This window comes from Parus major, chromosome 1, assembly GCF_001522545.3.
Source record: "Parus major isolate Abel chromosome 1, Parus_major1.1, whole genome shotgun sequence".
Taxonomy (NCBI): Eukaryota; Metazoa; Chordata; class Aves; order Passeriformes; family Paridae; genus Parus; species Parus major.
In genome coordinates this window covers 75,607,625-75,626,069 of record NC_031768.1, presented here as the reverse complement: position 1 = coordinate 75,626,069, position 18,445 = coordinate 75,607,625, and the positions used below count along the sequence as shown (strand labels likewise).

The 18,445-nt window shown below is 34.9% G+C and overlaps 1 protein-coding gene across 3 annotated transcripts in view; it reads left to right on the top strand.

Moving 5' to 3' along the window:
- CNTN5 (contactin 5) overlaps positions 1-18,445 on the top strand; it is a 602,350-nt gene that overhangs the window by 424,892 nt on the left and 159,013 nt on the right. For all 3 annotated transcript variants that reach the window (XM_015638959.3, XM_015638922.3, XM_015638933.3), the window contains exon 8: positions 17,351-17,554. In XM_015638959.3, coding sequence (XP_015494445.1) covers positions 17,351-17,554 — 204 coding nt within the window. The remainder of the gene's footprint in view (positions 1-17,350; positions 17,555-18,445) is intronic.

Here is an 18,445-nt window from a genome sequence, read left to right as displayed (position 1 = left end):
GTTAAACTGTAACTTTTTTTATCTCTTTCTGAAGGGCAAAGCTGATCTTATAAAGTTTGGAAACTGTGCTGTAAGCTGCATCTTTTAGACTTCTCCTTTACTGTTAGAAAACTACTTTTCATGAGAAATGTTCCATCAAAGATGATTAATGCCAGTGCCATGGGGATCACAGTCCTTCACGTCCATGTCTGGCTGTGTTGCTAAACAGGCAAGCTGCTAAAAAAAATCCTGCTACTGTGGGCCAGAAATTTTTGTCCTGTTCTTCTAATACCTACACAGTTGTCTTGATCCTCTTATTAATTGGAGAAACTCACACAAAATTAAGTTTTTTAAGTCATTCTAAGCTCCTATTTGTGTGTACTTCAGGCATACTCAGAAATCCACTTTGGAATTGTACACAAATGTATCACTTCTTACAGTTCAGGGTCTGCTAAAGGAATCTTAAAGCTGCATTTGCATTAAATCTGCAGCTTTGGACTGCAGCTTCACTACTTGTTGGAAACCAAGTCCACCTGAAGTGCAATATAGCCTTAGAACTCCCCTGGTTTGAACACTGCACAAATTATACATAGAAATAATAACACAGGCTTTAAGTCACCCCATTCAGGTAGAGAATGGCTAAAAGACTTCTCCAAGCAAATTAGTTATGATAACAAGATGGTTATATTTGGGCTGGACTGCTCTCAGTGTGCTCATTAGCTTGTTCGCAGGCAATTGGCTCAAGTATCTACATGCAGGAAATAGAAAATTCTGTTCTGAAGGATCAGAATCCAGAGGATTCTGCCCTCTGGATCTAAATTTACTAAGCTGATTTTGGGAATACAATTCTTAGATGTCTTTTTATATGTAGCTGAAGGTCACAAGGTTATTTTAAGGCTGCGGATTAAGTCCCAGGATCACCCAACAGTGGCATTTCAGTCCACAGCATCAGAGAACTTCTGTCCTATATGTAGATCTAGTCTTTACCTGTTTCTTCAAAATCACACCAAGACTTCAATATCTTAGATTTCTGAGGCTCCATCCCTTTCTAGGCTCTTCATCATGTTAACCTGTCAGTACAGGTGGGATTTCTTCCTGACCATGGCTCATACTGTATTGAACAATATTATGTATTTAACAGTAAAGTAACATCCAGATTCTTTTCTAAGTAAAGTAACACCCAGATTCTTTTCTGTGATACATTTTTATTTTCTTCAAATCTGAATTTTCAAATAAACTTTATCATAGAAAACTAAATAATTTACTTACAGGAGAGGCCAATATGTTGGTGAAAGTGATATCTCTCCTGTTGCCTTGAGATTAAGGCAGAATTCTTTTGCTGGTACCTCTCAAAGCATTGGTCACTCCCAGTTTGCTGGACAGGTCATGCCTCTAGCCATGAATCTCCCATGAGCTAAACAGAACTTATTAATCACTTAGTACCTTCTCTCAGTTTGCAGAGGTCAATATGTATGAAGCTGGTGATGGCAAGCAGAACATATCACATTCACTGTGAACAATTATCATCTCTTCCTAACTGCTAGAATTGCTGAGATGGTAGAACTGTCCAATACTCCAGTACTCTTTCTCTTCTACTAACAAAAGTGAGATTGAGAGGAACACTGGCATTTGGGGATTGAGGGTTTTATTGTTGTTGTTATTATTGTTTTTTCTCTGTAAAACTTATATTTTTGTTATAATGGAGGCCATATCCTAGTACCCTAGACTTCACCAGGTGTTGACCTCTATTAAGAAAACCAATATGGACACTATAGAATACTCAGCTCTGTTTTGTTTTTCTCATAATTGTATGCCATAGTTTGTTCTGCACTCATTTTAAATCCTAGTTGGAGCAGGATACTGAGTATCAGAAACAGGCCACTTAAGTTACAGTGGTAGAAAATATTTGCATACTGCACAGGATGGAAAGGTTTATTTAATAAACACTTTTTATGTCACATATAAAATATAAATGACAACTTTCTTATCTCTACTTTGCATGTCTATAACTTATAAATTATCTACACAGAATGTTTTAAAACCTCTGTTTGAAACCTACATGTATCAAACAAATAAATGACTTAGATATCATGAGTTGAAGGGTTCCTGCATATCCCTATTTGACTTTATTATAGCTTTGTGATGATTCGTCTTCTATGGGTAACTTGCATAAACCTTAGATTTTACTTTTCAATAATAGGAGAATAAAAAGCATTGGAAGACCAGTTCAGACTCCCTTAAACTTTATATTCCAGTCCTAATTTTGTGTTAATTTCATAGGGTCATCTTATCTCTTCATGCATCACATTTGTGCTTGGAAGAATCATAAAAATGTTTCACTATTGCATCGTCTACTTTGTCACTTTTACTAGACTGCTTTTGAAACTTTCATGCCTAATAATGCTAATTTGCATGGGTGTTATCATTAAAGAGAATATCCATGGCCCCTGACATTGCTCAGCATAGGAATCTGTGTTCTTTATTTGTGCAACTGATTGATGACTATGCCTGTAGTTTTCATTATGGAATGAAAAAATGCAATTAACTTTTTTTCTTCTATGGTCTTTTCATTACTCAATACATGACCAGTAATTTTGCTGCTGACTTCCCTGAAGCACATTTGAAGGTTTCCTTCCTCAATCTTGTTGAAGGCATTCATCTAAGGATATGGAATTAAAGAGTTTGGGAATTACAGAATTTTCTGTAGGGTAGCATTTTAACACGCTGTATTTGCCAGAGTGCAGTTACTCCCAGTCTGTTGGCAATGTGTTCTTATTAGATTTTAATTGCATTTTAATGATTGCATGTGCCCCAAATTCCAGACAATGTCTGTAAAAGAGGTGTACAGATAAATAAGTATAGATTTTCTCTCATTTTTTAATTTGGCTTCGTTGGGTTTCTTGCATAGTTTTGGTGTTTTGGTGGGTTTTTCTGGGTTTTCAACTTTTTTGTTTGTTTGGTTTGTTTTTTGGTTTTTTTTTTTATAATTTGAAAGTAATGAATTAACAAAAATGCATTACTGGTCCAACTGTAGTAAATTCTTCCAAGGAACTTGTAAGTATTAAAAGGAAAAAAAAAAAAAAAATGGAAAAAACAAACCAACCACAAATTTTTCCAGATATTACCACTGTTGAAAAATGTTTCCCACCTTCCCAAAAATGTTATTAGTTCTTTCAAATAACACAATAACTTACACTAGAAACTGCAAGCTATATGTCCCTACACTCACTGGATCACTCACTAGAACTGTTTTTCCCCTCAGGGACCATGAAAATGTAGTGAGAAGAAGGTGGTTGACCTTGCCAATTAAGGCAGCACACAACAATGGTGATGGGGGCAGCCCTGACAGGGCTCTGCTTAGGGGATGTGTGCTGTAGTTTCACAGTCACAGTAGTGTCTACAAATATTACTCCAGCTGGCAGCTCAGGAGAAACAAAGTGAAAGGAGATACCAAGAAAAGAGGGAGGAAGCATGAGAGATTAATTAATTTTAAAAATATGTGGAGTGAGTTGGCCCTCAGGCTCATGCAGTATTTCCTCTCAGGCACCAACTGCATGTGAATATTTGTCTACAGCTTGACAAATAGGACAATGATGAAAGGTTTCTGTAGTGGGAAAGCTCCTCTTCCCTCAAGACAAGTTACTAGCCTGTTAGTGATATGTCCCAACAAATTACCCATAACTATCAGGAACCTCTTAGTCTAGGGGTTAAACCAGACAGCATTGTCCTGCCAGGTTTAACCGAGATGGATCCTCATGGTATCACATCCACTTTTCCACAGCTAGTGTTGAAAAGATCAATTAAAGCATTGCACAAAAGCTTTCTGTGGCAATGGTTGCACAGTTTGTAAAACAGCAGCAGCCCAAGGTTCACAGATTTAAGACTGATGTATTCTACAGCAGTTACCATCTCAGAGGTGCAAGGCTCACCCAGAACCAATCTGCCCACAGTAACTTTCCCATTAAAATCCATTTGCTGTTTAGATCCGATGTTTTACTGAGCTGATGCCTGGAAAAATACCATTTCACAAACATGTCAGTTAGTTAAATGTCAGAAAGCTCATTTTGTTTAAAGTAGAAAATTCCTAATTAATCCTAATTATCTCTCCATATCACAAATAGAGTGAGAATGCATATGCTAATCTGTGTAACTAAGGAGAAGAAGCCAGAAATACAATGCTGATCAGACAGCTGAAACAAGAGGAAACAGAAGAAGGAGAAAGAAACGAGAAATTATCTGCTCCTTAGGCTCTGGATTCTAGTTTTTTATCTCCATAACAATTGTGATGAAATCTTAAAGTATGTAAAATAAAAAGGATCAAAACAGTGGAGTTTTCAGAAAATTAAATTCTTCCCACATTAGGCATGATTAGCTGAATTCAATGGTGATTCCTGTACATATGACTACTGTAAATGTTAGGACACCAGTTTTGATTCAAAAGCAGCAGGCTTTGGACAGAACTCATCTGAGTTCAGTCAGATTCCATTAATAAGTTTCCCTATATAATAAAGTCAGTTATTCCTTATTTCCTAAGTATGAAAGTGAACTTACAACCATTTGAGGTGATACAAAGCTTAATGAGACATAGATTTTTATAGTCTGATTTAATCAGTTCAGGAAAATTGTTCCAAATAAATTAAGTGATATTAAAACAATTGTGGTTGGGATATCTAGTTTGCATTTTTCTTTTTCTTTTCAAAGGGGAAGCTAGAAATTATTTAGAAATATATACACCTATATATCTCCTATATATATGGAGATAGATAGATAGATAGATAGATAGATAGATAGATAGATAGATAGATAGATAGATAGATATAGATTTATGGATGTATTGTAGGGTTTTTTCCTAGCCAATACAATTATGACTGTTATCAAGGTAGCTATAATTTAATATTAAATATGTTAAAGGAAAATGCTTGGATTTTTCAAGGAGAAAATGACTGCATAAGTATAAGCATAATATCCTAAGAGTTCAGATGGCAGTCCGATAATAGCAGATCTGAATCACTGTGCAGCAGCACATGTACATTCTGTATTTTCTGACACAAAATATGTTTTCCATAGTAATAATAGTGAAAAAGTGACTTTTTATGACCAAAATGCCATCTTTTTAACAATTTAATAAATACCACACTTAATTCCGATTATTTGATTACCCACTTCTATCTCCCATGTTCTTATGCTCTGTTTCAATACTGTTAAAATCATTGTGATGACTTCCTTAGCCAGTGGATACACTTCCTGTTGTTTTGATGCTGCTGCCCCAGAGTGGAAAATCTGCAACCAGAAAATTTCACTTCAATTATTGGTTTATTGAAGCATTAATTTGCATGCTATTTTCCTCTTTCAATAAGTGAGAAAATGTCCTATAGGAGACTGCAGGGGTGAAAATTCAGGAGTTGGAAGGGAGAATAGAAAGAAGGATTTAGGTAATATTGATAAAGGATTTGTCAGCTTGCCTTTTCCAGCAGAAGCATAAAGTCCTTCAGGAATTTAGCAAGCTAGTTTCAACCCTGAAGAGTCTATTTTCATCTCTACCAAATGCAAGAAGGAAGAAGCACTGCCTATTTTACAGAAGATAACAGTGGATGATCTAGAAAGAAAACATCAAAGAAAAACTATAGTTGCACTGATTTATAATTCAGATCTTGTGACTTTACAAGATCTTTTGTTGTCTGGAATTGGAAGGAAAACTTTCCAAACAGTTTTAAAATTGATAACATAAAGGGTAATCTTTTAATGAAAGATTTTAGGTGCACAAAATATACCTATGTGTACACACAGGACTGGATTTTCACATTTTTTGTAAGTTTAACTAACTAGTATATCTAGCAAGTACATCCAATGGGAGAAGGGTTGTCCAGGTAACCCACCCTGGGACCTGCTCCATTTGGGTTCTTAGCTCTGTATCTTATGTCTCCAAAGTGCTGGGATGTTCAGGATGTTCTAACTAGAAGTTGTTTTCCTTGAAAATAAAACCAAACAGAATTTTGAAAGTGTTGACATAATGTGTGAGAAAGGGTAACTTCCGTTCTAAAGTGTAATGAAGTGCTACAAACTACAGAGCTATATATTATAAATCTACAAAGCTACAAATATATAAAAAAGCGAAAAATCTTCAGGCATCATATCACAATTATTTCCTATTCCTAAATGAAAATGGATTTCAAAAAACAAAATAAGACTTCTGAAAACTATGCACATAGTCAGCAGAAGAGAGTGAAGTACTGCCTGCTGTTTGCATTATTTAATTAATGCTATTTCCTTTAGAATAAACAAAAAGAACAGAGGAGTTGTACAAATACTTTCTTCTTCCTTGTGATATGTATGTGTAATGGGACACATCATATGTATATATAATATTTCACTTTGACTGCTATTGCTAAGAGTTTGAAGAGGAGATACGGAATCCTGGGATACTAGTCCAGGCTAAAAATAAGACAGCAGAAGGCTACATATTATGTCTCAATAACAATTATGTGACAAGTAGAATATGGGTGGAAGCATTGCACTGGGTTTCCAGCAGTGCAGAACAGTGTGCACAGGGATGCAGCAGTGTAATATCTGTATGTAGAAACAGGTAGGAGTTACATTCTCAACACTGTTACACTTTAAATGATTTATTGTTGCTGACGTTATTTGTGGTGATTTATTTGTACAACACGGTTGAACAGCAATATCAGCGTTCTGGAGCAATTTGCTAATGTGACATATTTCTTCCCCTTCATCTGCACTTTATTTTTTAATTAAGGTGGAAAAAGTCATCTGTCACCATCATTCTTAGTATGTAAAATTTTTATTTTGTGGACTATAAAATTGGTTTTATGCTGTTCTCTGAGGCATATGTTCACCAGTTCCATTATGTTCAGAAAAATGTCATGGCTGGTCTGTCCCTTGGTACATTTCAACCTAGCAAATATACCGAGAGGGAGACAAGCACTAGACCTTTAACATCTGGGAAATTATGAGATTTATACTGATAATTTATTTTTGGTTTTTTTTTTTACATATTTGAAAATCATATTTGGAGGGAATATGAGAGATTAGGTACCTGTCTCCAGTGTTCATCCAAAAAGGTCCTAAGGATTCATTGGTTATCATGTTTTTTGTGTGTGTGCTTTGGCATTTCTTGTAGATGTAAAATGAGCTGGTGGGGAGAGGAGCAAATATTAGAAATTAAAATACTTATGTATTAGTGGAGATATCCACTTGACTGTGGCTTGATTCAGGACTGCTGGAAAGTCACTTCCTTCCATCATCTTCAGTATTCTCAAATGCAAGTGATGATAATGGTACTGCCATTCATTTGAGACCTTAGGGTAATAAGTACTCCAGGACCAAAGAAGCAAAACATACATCAATCATATTGTCTTATGCCCAGGGTGGAATTCACCAAACACTGACCCTCAGATAGACCCAGCAAAAGCCTTTATATTTATACTAAAACACTTAATATCAAGAGAATATAAAGCACAGGGGCAGTGGGCTGTGTCTTAAGTTCAGTGTGTACAGTCATACAAGAGTAACAGTACAGACTCCAAGTACGCAGGTTTTCACAGTACAATTCCTATGACAACAACTCTATGTGAAGACTGGTGAATTCTGCTAAAAAAGTGTTTTGAAGTATAAACTAGAGCTCTAGTTGCCTTTTATTTTCATTTCTATACCCAGAAGCCTGAATTTAAATCTTGTTAAAGAAATGTTTCTTCTGCTATGAATCTTTCCTGGCATTAGGAATCAAGGTGACTGAGGTGTAAAGGGACAAATTTAAATTGCTTTCTTTCTTGTAAGTACAAGAAACTTAACTAAAACATATATAAAAACTCCTTGAGAGACTGATACTATTATAATTGAAGTACTAGTGAGTATTTGTAGCCAAATTACAGAATCTGCTTGACAGAGTTTCTTCTGCTGAATAAGGAAAGTTACACATTTGGTATCTCTCCACTGAAAAAGAGTTAAGACAGAACAATATTCTATAAATTTACATGATCATCATCCAAAAATTACTTCTTGTTTTTTTCTTCTGAAAAATGTCCTAGTGGTGCCTACAAAATGCATTATCTCTTGGCATCATTGTAGTAGCCATTAAATGAAATTTCCATGTAAAGCAATCATCCCCTTGGGGCTCTAGGTTCCCTACAAGTGACAAACCTCGGAAGGAGGATTTTTCATTGTACTCACCAGTGTATCAAACTTAGAGAAGAAGCAGAGCATTCTGAAGTAACTATCACCAGTGCCATTATATTGTAGAGAAAATCAAGTGTCAGAGCATGCTCAGAGAACAAGAGACACATAAAGTGTGAATGAAAAAAAAAAAAGGAAAAAAAATTAAATTCTGTTGAATGTGTTGCCATAGAAAATAATTTTCACATATAGTCTACATAGTGATTTTTTTCCTAGCATTAAACAACATACTCATTATTTTCCAGTGCCACAATTTTCATATGAATGTAATAGTTAGTTAAGCATTACCACAGAGCTCTTGTTCATTTAAATTATCAAGAAACAAACAACTTGCATTGTAGATTCAACACATTTCCATCATTATAATAATATAATAATAAGCTATCCAAATCAGAGTATAAAAGTGATTTGTTCTGTATATTTGCCCTTATATTTCCTGTAGATCAGTGACTACAACTGCATAGGTTTCTTTTAATTCTTAAAATAGTCAACAATAGAGAACAAAGAATTCCACATCTGGTCCTCTTGCTTATGCTTTGCTGTCAGCTTATGTTCCCTGCAATGCACAGTAAGTTAATTTTGAGGTTATTCTAAATATTTTAGTCAACATGTTCTTTTATAAAACATGGATTTGAATTCTAGACACATTACAGAAACTTTGTTCTCTTGGGAAATACAAAAATTATAAAAATTAGTTAGTTTGACTAAATACTTTCTTCTAATATTGTTAGTTATACCTCACTTTTCAAACCGGATATTAATCAAGTCTCATATTCTCACTACTTCATGTAAGATTGAAACAGACATATTTGTAATGATGTGCATCTTCTTGATTGACCTTTCTAATGATAAACCAAATTTAACTCTAATTCTTGTCTTTGGAAATTACTAATCATAGAGTAATTTAGATTTGAAAAGACCCTTACGATCATAGAATCCAGCAACCCTAAGTGCCATGGCTTTATGACTTCTAAACAGCTGCAGGGTTTGCGATTTCACCACTTCCCTGGAAATCTTGTTCCAATGTTCAAGAACCTTTTTGGTGAAGATTTTCTAATATTCAGTTCAAACTTTCCCTGGCACAACCTGAGGCCTTTTTTTGTTATCCTTTCAGTTATTGCTTGAGGGAAAAGTCTGACCCCCACCTGGCTATAATCTCCTTTCAGGTAGTTTTAGAGACTGAGATCTCCCTGAGCCTCTCTTTCCCCAGGCTAAACACCCTCAGGTTCCTCAAAAGATTTTTGTTCAAGACCCTTCCCCAGCTCCGCTGCCCTTCTCTGGACACGCTCCAGCCCCTCAATGTCTTTCTTGCACTGAGGGGCCCAGAACTGAGCACAGCATTTGAGGTGTGGCCTCAGCAGTGCCGAGTCCAGGGGGACGGTCACTGCCCTGCTCCTGCTGGCTGTGGATGTTTCAATTGTTTCAATAGTGATTCTCTAATATCAATTATTTTCATTATTTAACTTTATTGTTCTTTATCACTTGATTTTTTTTTTTTTATTTTTCATAGCAAGTAACAGTATACAATGGCATTTATATTACCTGGTGTATTATAAATCATAGAACATCAATTTATATGGCACATTCAGGAATTTTCTACATAAGTATTGATTTCCATTCCTACCTTAAAAATAGATTAATATCAATAACAGAGTTGTTGTTTAAAATCTCTTAATTGCTTTAAAAATAATTTTTAAACTTTCTACCTGTTTTTTCTATCTTGTCAGAATTTTCTGTTTCCAGTGTTTGTCTTCCTTAAAAAATTCTTTCAAATATTATCACAAATTTATTTGTTTCTCCCATCAGCTTTTTTTTTCCATAAATTTTTGTCATTTAAACATTTTCTTTGTTTACATAAAAGAACAATATATATTGGTAAAATGGCCTTAAAGTATGTCTAAACATTTCTTTACATGAAAAGGTTACTTAGAATATATATCAAATTAAATTTTATTTTTTTGAATGTGTGAGTGACCTAGAGTAAAGAAAGACATATTTAGCATTTAAGAATGGCCCCTGCAAGAGGTCACAATTAGTGCGAGCACAGAATGAACATCAGAAAGTGCAGTGGAGAAATGGATTGCAAGAAATAACACTAAAGTCAGCAAAATTCAGATTACTATACTTATCAAATATCAAATATACAAATAGAGTAAAAAGGAATAAGTGATTAAACAGCATTTTTCCTTAGAAAAAAGCAATTACAAAAAATAACAGAATGCACAGTAGGATGGGTAATTTAGTAGTAGAATTCTAGGACATTTGAAGAGAACTGCTACCTGTGGAGTACAAATGACTGTTGTTCCACTGCTCAGTAGTGTTGATGTCCAGCTTTGGGTCTTACATTATAAGATGTAGAAAAGCAGTAGAGATGAAAATAATAAAATTAAACAAAGGATTAAAAATCAGGACTTCTGAAGTAAAGTTGAAGAGACTTGGCTGATCCAGCCTTGCAAACAGAAGTTTGATATGCACAGGGGTAATGGTATTCCATTGTAGCTGTAAAAGTTTTATATTACTTTCCAGTAATGTGTTTTCAGTACTTCCAAGATGCTATTTGGTATAGGCAATAAACAGTATTTTAAAAAACGATAGGCAAATATTAAGGAAAACTAATTATCCAGGCAAATAAATAGGTTATTGTGTTGATCTAAATTAAGGAATATAAATCACTGGACATTCTTTAAGAGTGGGGGCTTGAAAATATTTGGTCTTCCCTGAGGACAAAGGAAAGGCCTGAAGGGTGTGGTTTTGATAACAGTATTTTAACACATTCTGGAAGAGGTTTCTTTTTTATTATGAAAATCATACCAATGACAATCAAATACACATGATAATCCAATATCTTTTCAAAGCTGTATTTTTTGTTGCATGCTACATGGTCTCTTTAAAGACTTTATGCATGAGAAATACATTTCCTCAGTCTTTATATGCTTCAATGACTGGCTACATTTCATACATATTAAAGTACAAATTAGACTACATTCACTGCCTATGCTGGTAACAACAATATAATATTTACATTCTCCAGAACAAGATGAATCCTGACAGTACATTTACCTTTTCTAGAATATTTTTAGTTATTAGCTGTGTGAGTGGGTATAAGAAAAAAAATATTTGGAGATCTATCACTGTAATTGAATCTGAAAAAAGACAAAGCTGTGACTGGTAGAGCTGTGTTTCAGATAAGTGATACAGAGCCCCCACAGAAGGAAATAAGCAATTTCATTTCTAACAGATAAATTGTCAATATCTGTTTGATCTATGAGGGTGTGTTACAATGCAACAAATAAATTATGTTCATTAAATATTTTATTGGCTGATTAGTGAGCACTGATAATAAACCATAGCAGCACAAATAAATGCACCACAATTATTTATCTGGTTGCTGTGGGAAGCTGGAGGAACAACTCATTGTTATCATTCATTTTAGCCAAAAAGAAGCCTCTTTCCCTCTTAATGTGAAGTGTTCCCCATCATTAGAGGGGACTGCATATTGCACCCTTATTCTGTAGATAGTATACACAATATCCAAACAGCAATTGTGAGGAAAATGTTCAAAGCTGGCCTTAATATAAAATTAGGCTTTATATTTTCAGAAGGGGAGATGTAGGCCTATATTCTTCCTTACAGTTTATTTCATTTAAACAGAATAGTCCTAAGTGCTAAAACAAACTAATCTTGCAAATTTTGTGGTTTATAGCTATGTATAGTAAATTCGGCCTGTAATGTTGAGTGTCTTTTTTGCTGTTTTACTTATCAATTAAATAATAGCAATAAAAACTTCTTCAGATTTACAAAAACCTCCAGATTAGCTCAGATTCTGGCTGTCATCAGTACCATTTATTCATCAAGTACTGCCATCTTGTGGAATTAAAGTAATCAAAGCAAATCCTAAATGGAGGAAGAGAAACAAATTTTTCCAACAGAATCTCCCACTGCATTACAAAAAGAAGACTAAAACTGGAGTTATTTCTTGTAAAAACATCATAACTCCATAGAAGTGCAATTATGGGATGGGTGTTTTGCATGCTTTGCCCTTGAATAGGCAAAATTTAACTATGCTATGGACACAGGTTTTCAGTGACCTTAATGAAGTTCATATGACAACCTTCTTGTTAAGTCTTCACTTGCACCCAAAATATCACTTAGCCAGCAGGAGTGGTGAAAAGGCTGTCCAGAAACCTCATGCTAAAAGGATGAATGGAGCAATTTCTTAAGAGAAAAACCCTGAAGCAAATCTGGGAGACATTCAGGCAGTAACAAACACAGAAGTGGATATTTGGTGTTATCTGAATGCTTCAGCACAGCTCTCTTTACTATACTTCAGGCATTATTTTATACTGACCCACAATGACAAAACACTTTTCCATTACCATAGTACTGACATTTTCTGCATCAGAATATCCGAAAGCACTAAGAAAAATGCTGATATGTCAGTATTCCAGCTTCATCCATTAAGGGAAGTAGATCACATTGTGACAGTTTAGGAATTAGTGTTGTTTAACAGAGAAAACAGAACTACAAAAATAATTTCAGAAATTATAGTAAGCAAGATTTCAAACTATAAATTCATTCCATCAGGAAATAGATGACCTCTTCTTACTACTTCATCATCAAATGACCTAGATTTTCACCTATATAGCCTAGTAAAAAGTGCTTAAAAAAATACAGAAACAAATTGGACACTAGGAAGGCTTCCAAATAATCTTAGGAAAAAAATCATAAATATTTCCATAGGGACATCCTTCTGTAAACAAGGTTGGTCATTCATAAAATGAACTATCAGTTTTGCAGTTACCAAAATGACTTATATCTTTTACACCAAGACTTTATATACAAGAGAATTTAGCAGCAGAAGAGTTTTTCAGCCCATGACACAAATGTCAATTTATAATTGTTTTATAATACGTAATTTCTTTATCTTTTTTATTCTTTGTTTTTGTCTGTGTTGATGCAAAGTATCTGTGGAAAACTTCTTTTTGTGTTGGCAGTCAACTGTAATTTACAGGAACGGATATGCATCCTCTGCCATTTTTTCATTGATGTCACATTGAAAATAAAATAGATGGGCATAAAAATAAAAAATAAACTCAGCACACATTCTTAAAAAAACTTTCAAACTTCTGTTTACTGCTGTGTTTAGTTTTGTCTTGTGTCTTAAATTTATTCTTTCCCTATTGAAAGCAAATTTTGTACAGCATGGAAAAACGATTTACAAAGTTTTCTCAAAAGCAGATGACTTCATAAGGTCCATACATAAAGTAATTACTTTCTGATTTTAAAGTTCTGGTTTGGTTTATTTTGGTTTTGGTAGAACTGACTTTTAGCTTAAAAATTTCTTGAAGGCTATTGTTATTTATCTGTCAGGCTTGAGAAGTATCTCTGGAGTTCAATATCCTATTAAAAAATAAAGCAATGACAGTTGTATTTGTGCTTTGCCAAATGACACTGGTTCAAAAATCTTTTACCATAAATCATTATAGGAAAATTCAGGCTTGAAGTTTAGCAAAAACTGCAGTGAACTGTGAACAAATAAAATTCTTGTCTTCTGTTTGGTCTTGGGCTTCTTTTGAAATCCTGAAAGTTCACTCAGCAGTTTACCATTTTGTAAGACTAGGACTTCAGATAATATTTAAATACCTTTCTTTCTTACATGTGCTCTTGGGCTGAAATCCTGTGGGACTTGTGGCATGTAACTACATTCACTGTTGTTTCAGAATATTTTACTGTGCATGTACTATAGATTACAGACTTGTCTACAGAGAGACAGCTAGTTTTAAATGTTGATTCTCCATGTCTGTCTTTTTATTAGTTAGGGTTTTTCTAAATATTTTTGCAATCATTTGAGTATTGGCTTATGCTTAATATTGCCATTAGGAAAAAAAAAAACCAGCAAAATGAAATGAACTCACAGGTTTTGTACTTGGCCAGCCTTTGCAAGCAACTGTGGTTTTTACAAACTCTAACTTGTAATTTTGCTGGCATACAAAGTAGAAACAGTCAGAGTCCAAGAATGTGAACAGCGATGCATGTTTCATCCTCTTCTAGGGCTTCAGATTTAGAAGTGTGAGATATTTGCACAATGGATCAATGTCATGGTACACCCATTTTCCCTTAATTACAGTCATTCTGTGAACACCCTTTTGTAAAATCACTTTTGCAAGATCATCCATCTATTTCTGTCAGCTAGAAACTGCAGGGTCCCCAGATCCCAAGCCAGCTGTGGTTGCTTCTGACTGGTCTGCAACATTTTCCTGAGATATTTCCACTGAAGCCTATGCATAGTGTGTGGACATGACCCTCAAAATTCTATTTAAGTATCTGCAGAAATCAACAACTAGGTCTAACAGGAGAAAAAATATCATGAAGTGTCTAAGGGGCTTTTCATCTGCAAAGGAGATCAAGAACTTTAGATTAATTCCAGATATGAGCATTCTTCAGATACTTTAAAGTGTATTCTTGAGGTTTTGCTTTTTAGAAATGAAAAATATGAGTAATTCTTTCAATGTCAATGGGCTGACAAGAATCAAGAAGTGAACTACTGACACTTTTTTCTGGACTTCAGAGTTTGGGCTCCTGGCTGGAATATAGATGCTGTAGGTGTGTACAAAAAGAAAAACCATAACCCCAAAACATTAACTACAGTTTTATAGCATAAATGCTTTGAGTTTCAGATTTGGCAGGAGTTCTGCTACTTTTTTTCTTAGTACCCTATACCAGTACACATTCATCCATCATGCCATTTTTAACAGCAAAAATAATTAAGAAAGTGACAAAATGACAGTATCCCCCTGGATTCAGCACCAGCAAAGACTAAGTATTTTATTTCCTTAGAGGTACAAAAATTTATTGCCTGAAATCTGTTCCTTAGTATTAATTCTAATTAATAAATGAATAATTAATTGTAAGTGGCTTAGGCTACGAATGGAGAAAGTTCCCTTCTGTGTGAACTGCCAATGAACCCACACTGATGACTGTTTTGCATTTGGTTTGAACTACTTTTAAACCAGAGCAATTAGTGCCACTGATTGCTTTCCATTTGAGTTGGTAACAGGTCTTCAGTGAAAGCCTATGTATCTTCCTTGAACTTGTGTATTCATCACCACTGTGTAGAATTTTATACTGCCATGAATCATTTTTTTGCCAGATAAAGCATTATGGCAAACTGGAAACAAAATTTTCAGAGACATATTTGGGGTATAATTGGTATTTTGCCTGAAATAGAAGAGGAAGGAAAATCTGAACACTCAGAGAACTCTCTGGGAGACTTGAATTCCTTAGACTCCTGTGTAGCCACCAAAATTATTAACAAATCTAAAAAGTATTTTAGCAAAAGGTCCATGTGTGCAGTTTAATTCCCCATTTTGAGATTTTGAGGCAGTCTTCCACTTGTGTTAACTATGTTCAGTCCTTTAACATAGAGTTTTTATATTGACACCATCAGATTTTTATGAGAGAATTTTCATCTGATTTCAAAACTACAGTAAACTTACCAAAAATTGATTCAGAAGGTACTGCATCTTTAAAAGACTATATGCACTGTTTGCTTATACTGGATGAAAAAGCAGTCTTTGTGCTTCTCTCTTCCTTTCTCACCACAGTGTCAGGGGACAGTACACCATAAGGATAGAAAGGAAAAATCCATTGGAATTTCTAATGCCTTCTATACTGTTATAGTCAAAGTGTACACCTGGCTAGGATGTAATATATTTCACACTTCTTATAACAAGAACAGCTGTACTAATTCCTCTCCGATCATTAGAAGAAAAACACATAGAAAAAATTAAATTTTGAGGTCTTTCACCCCTTTGGCCCTTACATCCTTGAACTTCTATCAAAAAAACATTTTGACTGTCATCAGGATGAAAGTATGAGAGAGCCAGACTGAAATACTTGAAATTACTGTCTTTCTGTGCTGCTTAAGCTAAGTAGTCACACAAGAAATTTCAGTATAAAAGCTTAGAATTTGTTATGCCAGTGGAGCAGTTTGCATCCTGGAACAGTAGTAGGGACTTTACATTCCTGGACTAGCTTTGGCTTTTCTCATTTTGAAGCCAGGTTTTTGAAGGCTATACAGGGGGGAGATTGCAGAACAAATAACCTTACAGCAAATGTGCCAGTTTAAGTAGTGATCAATAGTTTTTTTAAAGTGTGAAGAAAGAATGAAACAATGGAAGGTAAGTTCAAAAGGAGAACAACATGTAAAGAAGAATAGATAGGGTTAAGGCTTTAAAGTCGGAGATGGTGAAATTCCACATGAATAATTCCCTGCAAGGAACATCCTGCTAAATCAGAATCTCATTAACTTTACTGATACTTCTAATGTTGAGACATAGATGAATCTAAATTAAATCATGATATAATCTCATACAGAATAATAGGAAATAACTTTTTTTCTCAACTAATTATTACGAGTATAAAGGGAAAAGTATATAATGTTCAGGTAAATAGAATAGATGATTCATGGGATAAAAATAAGAACCAAGGGACTGGATTTGGCTGCTATTTTTAAAAGTCACTGATTAGTTGGTAGCTTTGGTTTAAGGAATTATTCATTGATCATGGGGATTTAAACTGCATAAAGGAAGGGTTAAGAAATTCTTCAATGAAGCAGATATAAAAGATAGAACTACAAGGCAGTAATATTACCTACAAGGTAGGTTGAATAGTTACTACAATTTAGTGATTTTAAAAACAGACATTTGGAATGAAACCTGTTCATATACATACACTTGCAGAAGTCATCTGTAGCTCTGTAGGAATCATCTTGATATATTTCCCTGCGAATCTGAACAAATAGAGAAAGTAATTATTTGGATATTATTATTGGTTTGACCTAAAAGTCTAGAAAAGGGAATTATCTAATATCTCATTGCTGTTTTCTGAGTCTAATGAATGATTTAATTATTTTACCTGAACTAAATCTGCCTTCACAAGGAACTTGTGGATTCAACATTTATGTTATTTTCAAAATCCCAAGGGGAGGAAAAATTTTCTCTTCAATTCTAAACAAATAAAAACAATTCAAACAGATAAAAAGTTTTTAAAATCTTTGACTTTTTCCCCCCATAAATTCTTGAAAAAAAATCTAATAAACATTAATTTAGTGTATCTAATAACATGACACAGTATTGTTTCTGTAATTACTTTATCTTATTTTCTTTCTGTCCTCTTTTAGAGATCATCTATAGCTGGGTATTTAATGAATTCCCATCTTTTGTGGCAGAAGACAGCAGGCGCTTCATCTCTCAGGAGACAGGCAATCTCTACATATCCAAGGTGCAAACATCCGATGTTGGCAGCTACATATGCCTGGTAAAAAACACAGTGACAAACGCCAGAGTTCTGAGTCCTCCTACGCCTCTGACACTGAGAAACGATGGTAAGAAAGGCATTACTTCTAGGTATTACATGGAATAAAAATACCAAAGTAAAAATACTCTAATTAATTTAAGAACCATGAATTTGTTGTTTTTCAGCATATGCATGCATTTTCTGTAGCAACTGGGAAAGGAAAGTGTTCATGGAGGCAGTTTCTTTTAAAACATCCAGACATTGTGAGAATATTTAGAGCTATGAAGGCTGAGGTGCAAACTGACACCTTTTGGTGTATTTGGTTTAGAACAGTTACTCTACCTTGCTATTCTGATATTCTGTCACTGACAGAGAATCACATCTTCTTTACAGGCGTTGTCGGTTTCCTTGGGGCTCAGTTCAGTTGCCTCAACCCAAGTAGCTACTGCCACACTGATTCCTGGGGTACCTGAGACATCCACAGGGGATTAGCAATTGCCACATGGGGCATACAGACCATCTGCAGGATGCCAGGAGATCATTCATGGTTGTGGCCACTGTGGTTAAAGAAAACACAAAATATTTCACTGAATACACTGGCAGCAAGAGGGCTGAGGAGAATCTCCATCCTTTTCCAGGTTCAGAATGTGTCAGAATGTCACATGTAGGATGACAAAAGGTCTGAGATACTTAGTGCCTTCTTTGCCTCAGTCTTGAATACCAAAACCAGTTGCACTCAGACAATCCAACTCCCAGAGATGGAAGTTAGGGATGGGAGATCCCTTGAGTGATACCCCCATAACCCAGGAGTGAATGGTTAATGATCTGCTATGCCAATTAGATACCCACAAGTCTATGGACCTGGATGGGATGCACCCCAAAGTAATGAGGGAGCTAGTAAAAGACCCAACCAAGCCATTCTTAATTATTTACCAACAGTCCTGGTTATCCAGAAAAGTCCCAGTTGACTGGAAAATAG